Source organism: Bombina bombina, chromosome 5 (assembly GCF_027579735.1).
Source record: "Bombina bombina isolate aBomBom1 chromosome 5, aBomBom1.pri, whole genome shotgun sequence".
NCBI lineage: Eukaryota > Metazoa > Chordata > Amphibia > Anura > Bombinatoridae > Bombina > Bombina bombina.
The window spans coordinates 275,380,177-275,394,602 of record NC_069503.1 but is presented as its reverse complement, the minus strand read 5'-3'; the positions used below and the strand labels follow the sequence as shown (position 1 = coordinate 275,394,602).

At 35.7% G+C, this 14,426-nt stretch overlaps 1 protein-coding gene across 3 annotated transcripts in view; it reads left to right on the top strand.

Moving 5' to 3' along the window:
- The first annotated feature begins 1,016 nt into the window (after positions 1-1,016).
- Positions 1,017-14,426, top strand: part of FAM171A1 (family with sequence similarity 171 member A1) — a 265,449-nt gene continuing 252,039 nt past the window's right edge. Inside the window, exon 1 of one of the 3 annotated variants that reach the window (XM_053714011.1) lies at positions 1,017-1,331. In XM_053714011.1, coding sequence (XP_053569986.1) covers positions 1,232-1,331 — 100 coding nt within the window. In that variant the 5' untranslated portion in view covers positions 1,017-1,231. Of the gene's footprint in view, positions 1,332-1,898; positions 1,950-14,426 lie in introns of those variants that run through there. The other 2 variants (XM_053714010.1, XM_053714012.1) reach the window with 2 other exon arrangements.

Here is a 14,426-nt window from a genome sequence, read left to right as displayed (position 1 = left end):
TAGTTAAAATCTCCCATAATTACAGCACTGTTGTTATTATTAGCAGTCTTTCTTATTTGCATTAGTAGTTGAGTTTCCTCCAGGTCACTAATGTTGGGGGGGGCTTGTAGCAAGTTCCTAGTAATATTGTTTAAGGATTTTTCCCCCACTCTTTATTTCAACCCACAGGGTCTCTACATTATCACCTCTATCATCATAAATATCTTCCCTTATTGTAGGTTTAATGTCAGGTTTAATACACATGCAAATTCCACCACCCCTTTTATTACTCCTGTCCCTCCTAAATAAAGTAGAACCCTCTAAGTTAACTGCCCAGTCATGTGAATCACCCCACCAAGTTTCAGTTATACTGACAATATAATAGTCCTCTTCTGCAACTAAGAGCTCTAGCTCCCCCATTTTCATGTGCATTCTGTTGCTACTTGATGTGCTTTCCTCCAAACGTTCTAGTGACATTTCCTAAGTGTACCCTTCTGTCATCCCTTCCTTGAGATATCCTTGGTGTGACATTAACAGAATGACCTGTCTGTTCTTTTATGCTTGGACTGACACCCCCCCCCCCCCTCTTTGCCTAGTTTAAAAGATTCTCTAAGCGTGAAACCATCCTCTCCCCCAACACACCTGCACCCATGTCATTCCGGTGCAATCCATACTTACTGTACAAATTGCACCGAAGTGAAAAGTCAGCCCAGTGCTCTAAAAAGTCAGACCCAATGTGTATAGACATCCTGGTTGAGAATTACTGGTAATATATATATTTTTTTTATAAAATAGATTTTCTAATGCAAGGTACGAACTGTATTGTCTGTATTGTTGCATTTATGAACAACATACTTGATTATGGTTATTCATTCTCTAAAATTGGATAAAGTACTTCTATATTAAACACATAGTGCAGTTCTTGTTTACGTCAGCAGATGGCGCACTAGTTACTTTCTCGTTATTGTCAAGGTTTCTGAAGAGTTAAAGCTGGTGGAGCATTTGCAATTGTTAAGGGAGGAGGAGAAAAAAAAAAAGACTGATCGGAGGATGCAAGAAGGGTAACACAATACACAGTAAGAGAGGAGGAGTGGTGCTGAGCTACAGAAAGAAAAGCAACATGGAGGCGTGTGCCCCAGCCTGATGCAGCATTGTGATCACCCCTACCGGGTGCAAGCATCGGTTGAATGCCCTTGTGCACCCCAATCCCCCCTCCAGGCTGCTGCAGCGCACCAAGGCTATAGGAGAGGACATGGTCAGTTCTGCGGCGACTCTCCTCCTCTGTCTGCTGGGCTGTAACGTGTGGAAAGCGGTCACCAAAACCTTACAGGAGCAGAATGCAGCAGCTCAAGGTTGGTGCGCCCCAAAATCAGGGCTCCGGTTAGCCAAACCCACTCATATGTGCAATGCATTTTTATTATTATTATGATATTGGATTAAATTGTTGTTATCATTACTAAAACCCTGATATACAATAAAGTGCTATTACAAATGTAATTGAAATCCGGTTGCAAGAATAATGTTATTTTTAAAGGCATTGGCTGTAACATTGGGCTGCGACACAATGCGTAGTAGGCTTCTCGGGTACACAAGGGGTTAATGAGATGATTTACCATTTCCCCAATAGGAAAAAGGTTTCACTGATACATTGTGTTTCCTTCTATTGTTCCTGTATCATTTGCTCAGGAAACTTTGGCGCTGGCAATGTGATGTGTGCTTCTTGCTGCAATGGAAATCTGAGAACCTGTTATTTTTATGCCCCCTCCCTCTCTTATAAAGCCGTTAAAATGAATACAGTTTTTAAAACGCTGCTGACCCTCCCCCTGCCCTATCAACAAAGGGGAGAGCCCATAAACTTGTGCTGAAAGAGAGGCATTGCCTTATAACAGGGGCCATTTGGGTGTAGATACTCAGATGTCAGGATACATAAACCCCATTCACTGGATTAACGCTCCCGTTATGTGCGTGAGGTAATGCAGATAATAGGGTATGTTAAGCTACCTCCCACTATAATCAGCGTCTGTCACTCATTACTGTAGCTGCAAGGTTTGTTTATAATTGCATGGAGCCTTCAGCCTTACTGATCTTTTGTATTATTTCAGGCTTTTGTATTGTGCATGGTTCTCCACTATCCACCCCATCCTCCTTAGTGCATATTGCTTTATTTTATAGTATAACGGTTCTAGAACGTTCTATCAGTCACCTATATTAACCTTTGTGTGGCCACTTGTGTCTGATGTAAACAGAAATATTTTTATTACCTCCCTGGTGTCAGTGTAAATGTCAATTTGGCAGCTATCTACATTTTTGGAGTTCATTACTATTACTGTACTATGGCAAAAGCTTTAATAATAATAATAATGAGCAAATAGAACTTATTGTATACTTAAGTCTTTTAATGTTTTCTAAAATTATTTGAGCTAATAAAAATGTAATGTGCTTGCTCAAAATATACAGATCTGACTAGCTCTTTTATGTATTGATAAAGACACTTTACAGTAGAGTTTGTTTTATATTGTTTCTGGTAGTCTATTAAAGAATTAGACTGAAAAATATGCAATATGGCATTTCTGTTACTAAATAATACAGAATACCCTTCCTTAAAGGGATACTAAACCCAATTTTTTTCTTTTGTGGTTCAGATAGAGCATGAGATTTTAAGCACCTTTCTAATTTACTCCTATTATCAATTTTTCTGTGTTCTCATGCTATCTTGATTTGAAAAAGCAGTACTGTAAGCTTTAGAGCCGGACCATTTTTTGTTCAGAACCTGGGTAGCACTTGCTGATTTGTGGCTAAATGTAGCAAACCAATCGGCAAGCTCTACCAAGGTGCTGAACTAAAAATGGGCTGGCTCCTAACCTTTTTATTACTGCTTTTTCAAATCAAGGTAACATGAGAACAAATAAAAATTGGTAATAGGAGTAAATTAGAAAGTTGCTTAAAATTGCATGCTCTATCTGAATCATGAAAGAACACATGTGGGGTTAGTATCCCTTTAACTATACATGCCCAATTAAAATATAAATTACAGGGGGGGGGGGAATATATATATATATATATATATATATATATATATATATATATATATATATATATATATATATATATATATATATATATATATATATATATATATATACTTTTTTTTCTTTATATAATGCTAAACAAAATATTTATTTTTTGTTGTAATTAAAGAGATGTACAAATTATATTTGGTAACCAACGTAAGTCATTATGTCAAGGTTAAATGTGTTTACTAATACATTGTACTTTTAACCCATTAGCAGCCAGAGGGCTGCAAAAGATTGCTGTAATGTATTATGTCGCACTACACACCAAAGCTTAGAAAATGGTTCAGGGGCACATTGACCAGTGATGTCATTTATTGATATATTTTTTTTTTTACCTGCGTAACAATTTAACTCAACGGACTGTTGTCATTAATGATTTATTGTATTGTTTTGTATTTTTGTACCTCCAGCGCCTGTTACAAGATTTGTTATAGGGTACATTGTTTGACATGGTGTCCTTGTGATAAATGGGGCTGTGATGATATTCAGTGACAGGAAGAGAGGATTGTCCTTATTCAGCAACGTTTCCCCAATCATCCAATGTTTCTACCCATTGACATAACAAAGCGTAAATTCCAATGAACAACATAGATGTATTGGCAGGTCAGACTGTATGATCTTTAAACAGTGTTATATTCTAGTGGTATATTTACATTTTGTACTGTTTGAAGCACCAGAAAAAAACCTGCTAGCTCAAACCTCACATATGTTTCCACGAGTATATAAGTTTTTTACTTCATTCCTACCAGGCACACAGTGATATTTGTTTTTTAATGGATAGGAGACTTTTTAGATGAGGCTAAAGCAAACAATAAATTGTCGGACCAACATTTTATTATATTTTTCATGGAGATGAAGATCAAGGAATAGAGTAATCCTGGTTTTGAAAATATTCTGAATTAATGACAGAAATATAAAGCTTTAACGTTGTCTTCATCAAAACATTAAAGTATAGTAACATGTAAGTCAAAATCAAAGGGACAGACAGTAAATTCAAAATGAAACTTTAATGGGTTAGAGCAGCTTTCAAGTTAACTTCTATTATTATTTTCCTTAGTTCTCTTGGTATCCTTTTGTTAAAGAATAATCCTAGGTGAGCTCAGGAGTGTGCACGTGTCTTTAAACATCTGGCAGCAGTATTTGCAACTATCTTTATTTTATAAACAATGCTGACTTAGAGAGCTAAGGATATGTTCAAGCAGTAGCAGACCTACTCAACATAGGGCCCTGGTGCAAAATATTTTTTGGGCCTCCCAAAGGTAATTTAGTAGTAGCAATTGTAATGATATACTTGCTGCTCTGTATAATGAGTGTGATAATAGATGGACCTGCAATCTAAACTAATATAAGGCTCCCATGCAATAGGTTGTATACATTCTGCACGCACCTACGTACAGACTGGCTGCTATGGGCCGCCCTTGCCCTGGGGCCACTGCACCTGCTGCACTATTATTTTTTATTTATAAAGCGCCACCAGATTCCACAGCACTGCCCATGGGTTCAAAGATAAAAGTACAACGGAGAAACAATACAATAAAAGACAACATTTTACAGACAAATACAGGGGGAATTGAGGGCCCTGTTCCTATGGGAACTTGCAATCTAGATGACTAATGGTAGTTCCACCCCTGCATGCAAGCTCCTATCAGCCTACCTAGATTTAGTATTCAAGAAAGCAAATCTTATGAAAGTACATTGGAAATATGTTGAAAGTTGCATGCTCTATCTGAATCATGAATAATTAATTTGAACTTTACTATTTTTTTTAAAGGGCAGTCAAGTCCAAAAAAAACTTTCATGATTCAAATAGGGCATTCAATTTTAAACAACTTTCCAATTTACTTTTATCACCAATTTCGCTTTGTTCTCTTGGTATTCTTAGTTTGAAAGCTAACCCTAGGAGGATCATATGCTAATTTCTTAGACCTTGAAGGCTGCCTTTAATCTAAATGCATTTTGAGATTTATTTTTTTCACCGCTGAGGGCATTAGTTCATGTGTTTCATATAGATAGCATTGAGCTCCTGCACTTGAATTTACCGTGGAGTCAGCTCTGATTGGCTAAAATGCAAGTCTGTCAAAAGAACTGAAATAAGGGGGCAGTCTACTTAGGCTTAGACACAAGGAAATTACAGAGGTAAAATGTGTATTATTGTAACTGTGTTGGTTATGCAAAACTGGGGAATTGGTAATTAAGGGATTATTTATCTTTTAAAACAACAAAAATTCTGTTGTCGACTGTCCCTTTTAACTGTCATGATTCTCTTGGTATCCTTTGTTGCAATCTAGCTGCGTTCCATGAGTGCATACTGAGGTAGGGCCTGGAATTTGCATGTGTTGTAAATTAAATGGCGGCAGTGCTTACTACTATAACAGTCCCCTGCATGTAAGATCTCATTTGCTAGATGTTGCTGAGTTAGTGAAACCCAGTTATGTGTAATAAATATACAGATATATTGTATATAAACACATTTTTATTTCATATTGATTTGTAAACACTATGTGAAGTGATTCATCACTCAAGGTGCATATCTCTGGCTAGTGAAGAAAATATGTATTTTATTTTGCCTTAGATTGTTTGCTCTACACTTTACTTTCAACTTTATTTGACATTTTCTGGCATTTTTTTTGTGTGTTTAGTGCCCCATTAATGTTAAAAAGGCCTTTGCAGTGGTTAAAGACATAAAGTGGTTTGCAGGGTCATGTAACCACCTCATGTGATTGGCTGCCTTTTATAGGAACTGCTATCCATGTAGGAAAGCCAGTGATTGGCGAGAACATGTGACTGATACTTAGGGGTAGATTTATCAAACCAATTCACCTATAATTGCGGGCAAAATAACACATGCACATATTTATGAAAGCAATCTGCGCCTGTAATTGCGCAAATCTGAAAGAAACGTTTTTGCACTCCGCTTGAATTTGCCTAGGCGCACGAGCGCGCTCCAAAGTGCACCAATATACATTAGTAATAGGCGTATTTTCACAGTAAACAGCGTATTTAACATTGCTTCGCGCTGATAGGGAACTGAAATTTCTCAAATTGTGTGTTCTATATTTCGGCATACAGACTGAGGCGAACACCATTATCATACATGCTTTTACAACTTGTGATGCAGTACTTTTCTTCTTTTAACTAATTTTTCAAAGGCTTGGCGCCAAGAAGAGAGACTGTCATTGCCAGAAATGTGCTCTTCCACAGGCGCATAAGGATACCAAGAGTGTATGTATAGATATATCTATCTCTCATAAACAGCACGGAAACATTATATAATGTAAATATGCGCAAGATGGCTTAAAAAAACGCTTTTTTAATAATCAAGACGTGGTGGCGTAAATATTTATAGGGATGTACTGTGATAAATAGGGAGTAAATGCTTTTTCTGACAGGCAAAATGTATCATTATTACGCCCCAGCTCACCTACGCAAAGTTACGTCTAATTTTTTTTAATAAATTCAGACGCACATGTGGGCTTCTCAAGGAGGCGAGCTGGGGCGCAGTTACAGGCGAAGCACATACGGAGTTCGCCTAGCCTTTGATAAATCGACCCCTAAGTTAAGATTGGCTGACTGTCCTCGTCCTGTTTAGCTCCAGAGTGGGACTTTACCTTTGCGAGGGCCAATGAGCCGTTATCATTGTCAATGTGATCACAATTGGCCATTTTCATAGTTTATATGGGAAGCACTTTTTATTTTTTCATTAAAAAATGGTCCTTTGTTTTCCAAATTCTTAGTAATTGCCTCCATGATATTGGATGTTTGAGAGCAACGCTATCAGATACTAATTATTCCTGATTAATTATAGTTTAAAAATGAATAAACGCTTTAACACAAAATACAAATGAGTAATTTCAATAACCCAACAAACACAAATGTCCATTATACCAATCATGCTCCTGTTAATATCCCTTTAAAAAGACGCACATAACGCACATCTGTAAGGTTTTGGAACACAAAGGGTTAATTGCTCACCAATTAGCATCCCTAGAGACACTCTTAAAAAGAATCAATCTACCTACAGGCACTTGTTATGTTAGTGCGAACCCATGAAACTGCCATTGTGTTAGGCGCTAGTCCTGCAAGTTTTTTATTTTTTGGATTATGAAACCAGGAGCTTAAAGTGAATGTAAACTTTGACGAATGTGTGCCCGGTTTTTTAAAATACTATTAAAAACAGGGGCACTTTCATTCATCAAAGTTTACATTTTTAGCCATTTTGTTAAAATACTTACCTTTTCTTCTTGCAAAGCCGGTGCAGCGCTTCCCCCGCCGGTCGCTTGTATCTTCTTACGTCAGCAATGACAAATCCGGCTTTCTCCAATAACTGCTTCCCCCCCAGAGCTAACATTGCCCGAGGCCATGCCGTGATTTGAGGAAGCCGGAGTCTTCATTTCTGACCTATGAAGTGACGAGTGGGGGAAGCGTTGCTCCCGTGTTCTATCAGACTCTGCTCTTGCAAGAAGAAAGGGTAAGTATTTTAACAAAACGGCTAAAATGTAAACTTTGATGAATAAAAAAAAGTGCCCCTGTTTTTAATAGGATTTTTAAAAAAATTGGGCACAAATTCCTCAAAGTTTACTTTAAAGGGATACTAACACCACATTTTTTTTCTTTCCTGATTCAGATAGAGCATGCAATTTTAAGCAACTTTCTAACTTACTCCTATTATCAATTTTTCTTTGTTCTCATGTTATCTTGATTTGAAAAAGCAGTAATAAAAGGTTAGGAGCCGGCCCCTTTTTTAGTTCAGCACCTTGGTAGAACTTGCTGATTGGTTTGCTACATTTAGCCACAAATCAGCAAGTGCTACCCATGTGCTGAACAAAATATGGTCCGGCTCTAAAGATTACAGTACTGCTTTTTTCAAATCAAGATAGCATGAGAACAAAGAAAAATTGATAATAGGAGTAAATTAGAAAGGTGCTTAAAATCTCATGCTCTATCAGAATCATGAAAGAAAAAAATTAGGTTTAGTATCCCTTTAATGACAATTAACTAATTTTGTTTTGTTTTCGGAAGGCAATATTTTTGAGCTTCATGTGTATTAACAAAATATAAGTTGTCGTTTTTTTAAATTGCGATAGCTTTAAAAACACATGGACAATAGCGGCCAAAGATCAGAAAGAATTAACTACTGAAAATAAGAACAAGGTTATGATTAACCCTTTAGTTGTAGCGTTAGAATGCTTATTTAAGTTTTATTTTTTTATTATTTTTAAAGGGACAGTAAAATCAAAATTACACTAATTTAAAACACCTTTTCAATTTACTTCTATTATCAAATGTGTGTTTGTTCTTTTGGAATACTTTGTTGAGGAGTAAATCTAGGTGGGCTCAGAGGGCTTCAGAAGAGTGCACGTGTCTTTAGTTCTATGGTAGCACTATTTGTAATATTTTATAACCCTTATAAAGACAATGTTACAAACGCTCCTTCCATAGACTGCTAAAGAGACGTGCACTCTCCTGAAACCTTATGAGCCCACCTAGGTTTGCTCTTCAACAAATACCAAGAGAACAAAGCAAATTTGCTAATAGAAGTAAATGTGTAAAACTGCATGCAACTTTAATTTTGACTTTGCTGTCCCTTTAACGTAATCACCATTTCAGCTTCTTTTTATGTCGTTTTGTTCACACAAATTGCTAACACTTCCCAGGTTGCTGTTCTCTTCCCAAAGGCAGAACTTTTCTTCACTTTCTGCAATGAGATTTTTTTAGTGAAAATTTTTCTGCAGGTCATTTTTAAATAAAATAAAAAATTTAAATTAGACAGTTACACTAAGGCACCCAGTTCAACTGCAATGTGTTGGTAAACTGAAGAATAAAGCAATTTTTAATGCTCTATAATATAATTGCATTGCAAATTAGCCAAAAAGACATTTTAAAATGTCTTGAATAAATCAGTTTCCTTTTCTCTTGGTCTAACATAGAAATGTAGTAATAAAAAAAGATGTAATGCTCATACTAATTTCTTACATTCAGAATAAACAGCTTTGCAGACTGGGAAAGGCTAGGGGGTGGGTACTGCATATTTGACTGATCACTTCAAACAGCACTTTGCTCTGGATGCACTATGTTAAGAAAAACTTACACACTGCAACCAGAGCACAGCTCTGTTTGAAGAGAACAGTCTAATGTGGAGCAGCACTACAAAGTTCAAGCGCTAACAGTGCATGTGTCCTGTTCTTTCTGCAGACATGCTGCATTTTCTGCGATGACATCTCAGATCACTGTATGTTCTGCCTTGGGGGTTCTCTTTGGAATATATTTCCATTGTTCTTGCTGGCCTTGAATAAGACAGAATGATGATATTGTGACCCTCCTGGTTAACCCTAGGAGCATACATTTTGACACTACTATTTGAATGCTTTTAACATTTAGAAGTATAATGTATGTTGCTAATTGAAAGTGTGCTGTAAAACTGAGCGCAGAAGAGCGGTGCCATTTGTCACTGAGCGCAGAAACCTTGTGACTTAGATAAATGTATAAAGGATACACCAGGGAGCTCGGAGCACTGGTGATGCTTTTAAATGCAAAGGGTCTGTATAATATGTTCCTGTCCCGCTATATACAGTATATATACTATGTGATATTATTATTATTATTATTATTATTATTTTTTATTTTTTTTATTCCCCAGAAAGGAACAGATCAGCAAATCTATTGCAAACTTGTGTACTGTTACATTATTTTTATGTAAAGAGTTTTTGGAACTTTAAAGGGACATTGTATACTATATTTATTTTAATTTTTTTGTTGCTGCATAAATGTTTGGTAGATTATTATTTATATGGCCCATCTGGGAATGTTTTTGTAACAATGTATATAGTTGTGCTAATTGTTAGACCCCACAAAGCAAGGAGTCTATAATCTGTCTTTTCTTATGTGGGGGAGGGGGAGTGTCTGCTCTAACTTCTTTACCAGCCCATTTCACTGGGTGTCCCAGCCTAACCTCATCAACAGTGTTAAACTGGGAGCTTCTATGTAAGTTTTTAAAATGTTTTATATAGGGCTGCCACTAACTTTTATTTTCATAATCGGCTAATTAGCTGATTTTTTTTTTTTTTTTTTTTTTAATTTTTTTTTTTTTATCAGATTTAAAAAATAAATAAAAAATAAATATTTTTTTCCTTTATTTAAAATAAAAACCACATAAAACTTTCCATTAACACAACTGTTTGTTCAATTTGTAAGCAGCAGAACACATTTTTATAATCAAGCCAAACAAAACCAAAAACTTTTTGAAAAGATGTAGAACTAAAAATAGGTAGACTACCACTGTTTATAAGATTCTGTTATTCCCTATTTCAGAAACTTTACATTGAAATGAAAAAATGTCAACATGTCCACATGCTCCTGGCTCAGGCTGGCTCTCATTTTGCAGCTACTTTGCCTGCAGCAGAGAAGAAGCGCTCAGATGGTGTTGAGGTGTCTGAGATGCATAAGTAGGTTTTTGCCAATTTCGCCAAGGGTGTATATTTATCTTTGTTGGCTCCACCAAAGCAAAGTATATGGAGAATAACCCTTAACAGGACATGAAACCCACAATTTTTCTTTCATTATTAAGATAAAAAAATACCATTTTAAAAAAAAAGTTTCAAATTTAATTTTATTAGCAAATGTGTCTTGTTCTCATGTTATTCTTTGTTGAAGAGAGATCTAGATAGGTAGCGTGCACATGTCTGGAGCACTACATGACAGGAAATAGTGCTGCTATCTAGTGTTCTTGCTAATGTATAACATTGTTGCAAAACTGCTGCCATATAGTTCTGCAGACACGTGCACACTCCTGAGTTTAATTTCCTGATTTTTTAACAAAGGATGACAAGAAATTGAAGAACATTTGATAATAGAAGTAAATTAGAAAGTTGTTTAAAATTGTATGTTCTATCTGAATCATGAAAGAAAGTTTGGGTTTTATTTTAAAAGTTAGGAGCAAGGGGTAAAATTCTAGGAGCCAGTGGTTTCCTGGTTCCTCTGTTTGTCAAACCCAGATCTACATTACAATAAAATGCACCAAAAACGCTACTATTTTGTGTGATTTTGCTCCAGGCCAGCAAGTTGTTTATTATCAGGCTCTTAGAGTTGTTCGTTTTAACATAAGGTTTGCTGCAAGATTTAGTTAGCTGTAGTTGTCCTACTCTTTAGCTATGGATGACACTTTTCTAAGAAATAAGACGCGGGCCATTGATTGTAATTGTCATAATTATGTGACATCACCAAGATGCAGAGGATTCAAATGGTTATCTATGACTGACCGTGTTTTAAAAATGGATTTAACACTTGAGCAACCGTAACATGCCCTTTATATAGTTACACTTATTATCTACATTGTTCCAAATCCTAACATTAGCAGCCATGCCTGTAGAATGCAATCCGAGTGGCAACAATAGGTTGGTATTGAGACATTACCTTTTTTTCATGTCCCATAGAGCTGTAGGCGTTGTTTACCAGCCTGTGAGCTAATATCCATAGGGATCAGTTGTGCAGAAACATTTTGTATTAATTATATTATCGATTTTGTGTTTTTTTTGGTTTTTTTTTTTTTTACCAGCTTTAGTTTTTTTTCATGCAGACAATAGTTTGATATGTTTTAATAGCTTTTTTTTTTTTAACATACATGCAAATGAGTTCAATGTTTTTTTGAAGTCCATTCATGTGCTTGTTATGTAAAGTATCAGACAGCTCCAAGTAGCGAGCACTTCCATGTTGAAACTTAAGTTCTTTATTGTTCTCATGTCTTCTAGCTATATAAACAATTATACAGTTTAGTGTTCCTCTGTATAGCATATAGGAGGTGAGAGGTCCAAGAGTGGTCTTGATTTCTGAACATTTTGTTATAGAGGGAGGGCATGCATTAGGGGGTGTTCGTTCTTTTTGTGTTGTTGTTTTTGTTATATAATAGACATGATGCCAATGAATTGAAGAGAATAAGAGGTGTTTTATAGGATTTGATTCTATTTTAACTTTATCTGAAGTTGTCGACCTGCAGTCCCCCAGCCTCTCATCATTAACTTTAGTATTTTATTTGTTCTGTAATTCTCTGGCACAGAAGAACTGACTATTGCTGTCTGCCAGCCTGTAATACCCGACTTGCTTCTGTTATTTTTGTGACTGCGGCATTGCAGGAGAGCACGTGCTTTGCTAGGGATGCGTGGATTTCAAATAATAATTATATATGCAAACATGCACTGCTTTTTTATTTTACAGTTATAAAATGTGAGACACATAAAAGATGCAGATTACACATTACATATGGGAACTTTGTGATAATAATGTTAGCTTATTCAGTAAGAATTTAGATTTATTTTATTGTAATTGTTTCAGTAATAATTGTGCAGTTTCAATGTAACTAGTTCCAGCTGACACATTTAACTTTGATTATTTGTGAATATTTAACATTCTAAGACAGAATATATTAACCATGATGATCTAGTGAATATATTTTCTTAGAACACGTTTTTTGTTTTTTTTTTTGTCGATTCAAATTTTTGACTTGGCATAATATTTATTTATAAACTGCAAAAATCAAATGGGATTTTTTTTTTCTTATGTTTTTTTCTCTGGGTCTTTTTAAAGAAACCTACATTTGTTTGAGCTCATAACACAGAGCCCCACTGCAGAGGGCTAAGCAAATGCTGAGGTTTTTTTCATCAGAACGGCTCGAGTTCAGTCTGGGGAATGCAGAACACTGACACTCATACATGTTGTACGGTGATTGTTTAATATGTACTGTAGCTTGTATAAATGTGTCCCTATTTGGCTACAGCACCGGAGACGAGTTAAACAACATGGCACTTTTAAATGGGTGCGTTTTGGGCCTGCAAAAAAAAAAGTTTTACAACCTACATCATCCTCCTCCCCCCTATTTTTTTGCAATGTAGTATATAGTTTGATACAAAAATAAGAACAATGGTCATGTTCTTTTAGATAACATTAGCAACAGCAGTAGAGTTGCTTCAAAACATGACAATATTGTTTCTGCTTTTATTCTCAAGTTACGATTATGTAGCTAAACGTTTGTGTATTCTCATGTTTGTGATGTTCTTGGGCCAGTTTGTGAGTTGTTGGGTGTGTGGGTGTTTTGTTTATTTTAAGCCAAGCCATACCCTGAGTAGATCTATGTACAAAATTTGGGAAACAAATTAAAACCAATATTGAAATATTTGTGTTTTGACTGCGTTTCCTGGGTATTCTTTGATTACAGTACTGTGGTGCTCTGTAGTAAAGTGAGGGAGTGCGGAACTTTACACAAAAAGAGTAAAACTGTCAGTGCAGCAGCAGACTCGCAAACAATGAGTGGTGTGCAAGGCAAGGGGACCAGTTGTTTGGTTTACACATAATATCTTGACTCCTTTTTGTATTCTGATACCCAAAAGCTAATGTTAAGTCAACGTGACAGAAATGAATAGATTAATTATATCCCAGATCTTTATTCTATTTAATTAGTTTAATAAGTACAGGTCCCGTGATAGCCTGAAATGTTTGCTGATAATCAAAATCAATAACCCTTTGGTTTCCAGAGAGGGCATTAATAGAAGCATCTATTGCTATCACTATTTTTGGGCTAATAAGCAATAGCCATCTGTTACCCTGGCTGTTACAGAGCTGTGCACATGCTGATGAATCTGTCTGGACAGTCGTATCCCTAAAGCTATTTACACTTATTATGTCTAATCATATTAGGCCTTTTTATTAAAGCCAGGAAGTAAAGTGCTTGTAATGTCATTAAAGCTTGTGTGTTGTCAGAATAACTGTTCTTTTTCTTCCTCCTTTTTTCTATATATACCAATGTAGTTAATCATTTCAGGTTGCTGTTGTCACAAACACACTGTGTGCCACTACTGTGTGTGTCTCTTTAAGGTTTACCAACACAACCCACTTGCTGAATCTCCAAGTGACAAAGCCTTTTCTTGTTAAAGGGACACTCAGGTCAAATTAAATTTTCATGATTTAGATACAGCATGTAATTTTAAACAGCTTTCCAATTTACTTCCATTAAAAAAAAAATGTGCACAATATTTTTATATTTACAGTTTTTCAGTCACCAGCTCCTACTGAGCATATGCAAGAATTCAGACTATACGTATATGCATTTGTGATTGGCTGATGGCTGTCACATGATATAGGGGGAGTGGAAATATACATAACTTTGAAATTTGTTAGAAAAAAAAATGTACTACTCATTTGAAATTCAGAGTAAATGCTATTATATTGTCTTGTTATCTTGCATTTGTTGATTATGCAAATCTACTGTGTTTAATTGTCCTTTAATCTCTCTGCCATGTGATTTAAACCAAGAATATTAAAAAAGTATTGCTATATGTAAAAACAAAATATTACTTGGATAATCAGCAAATCTGCTTGGTAAAACAA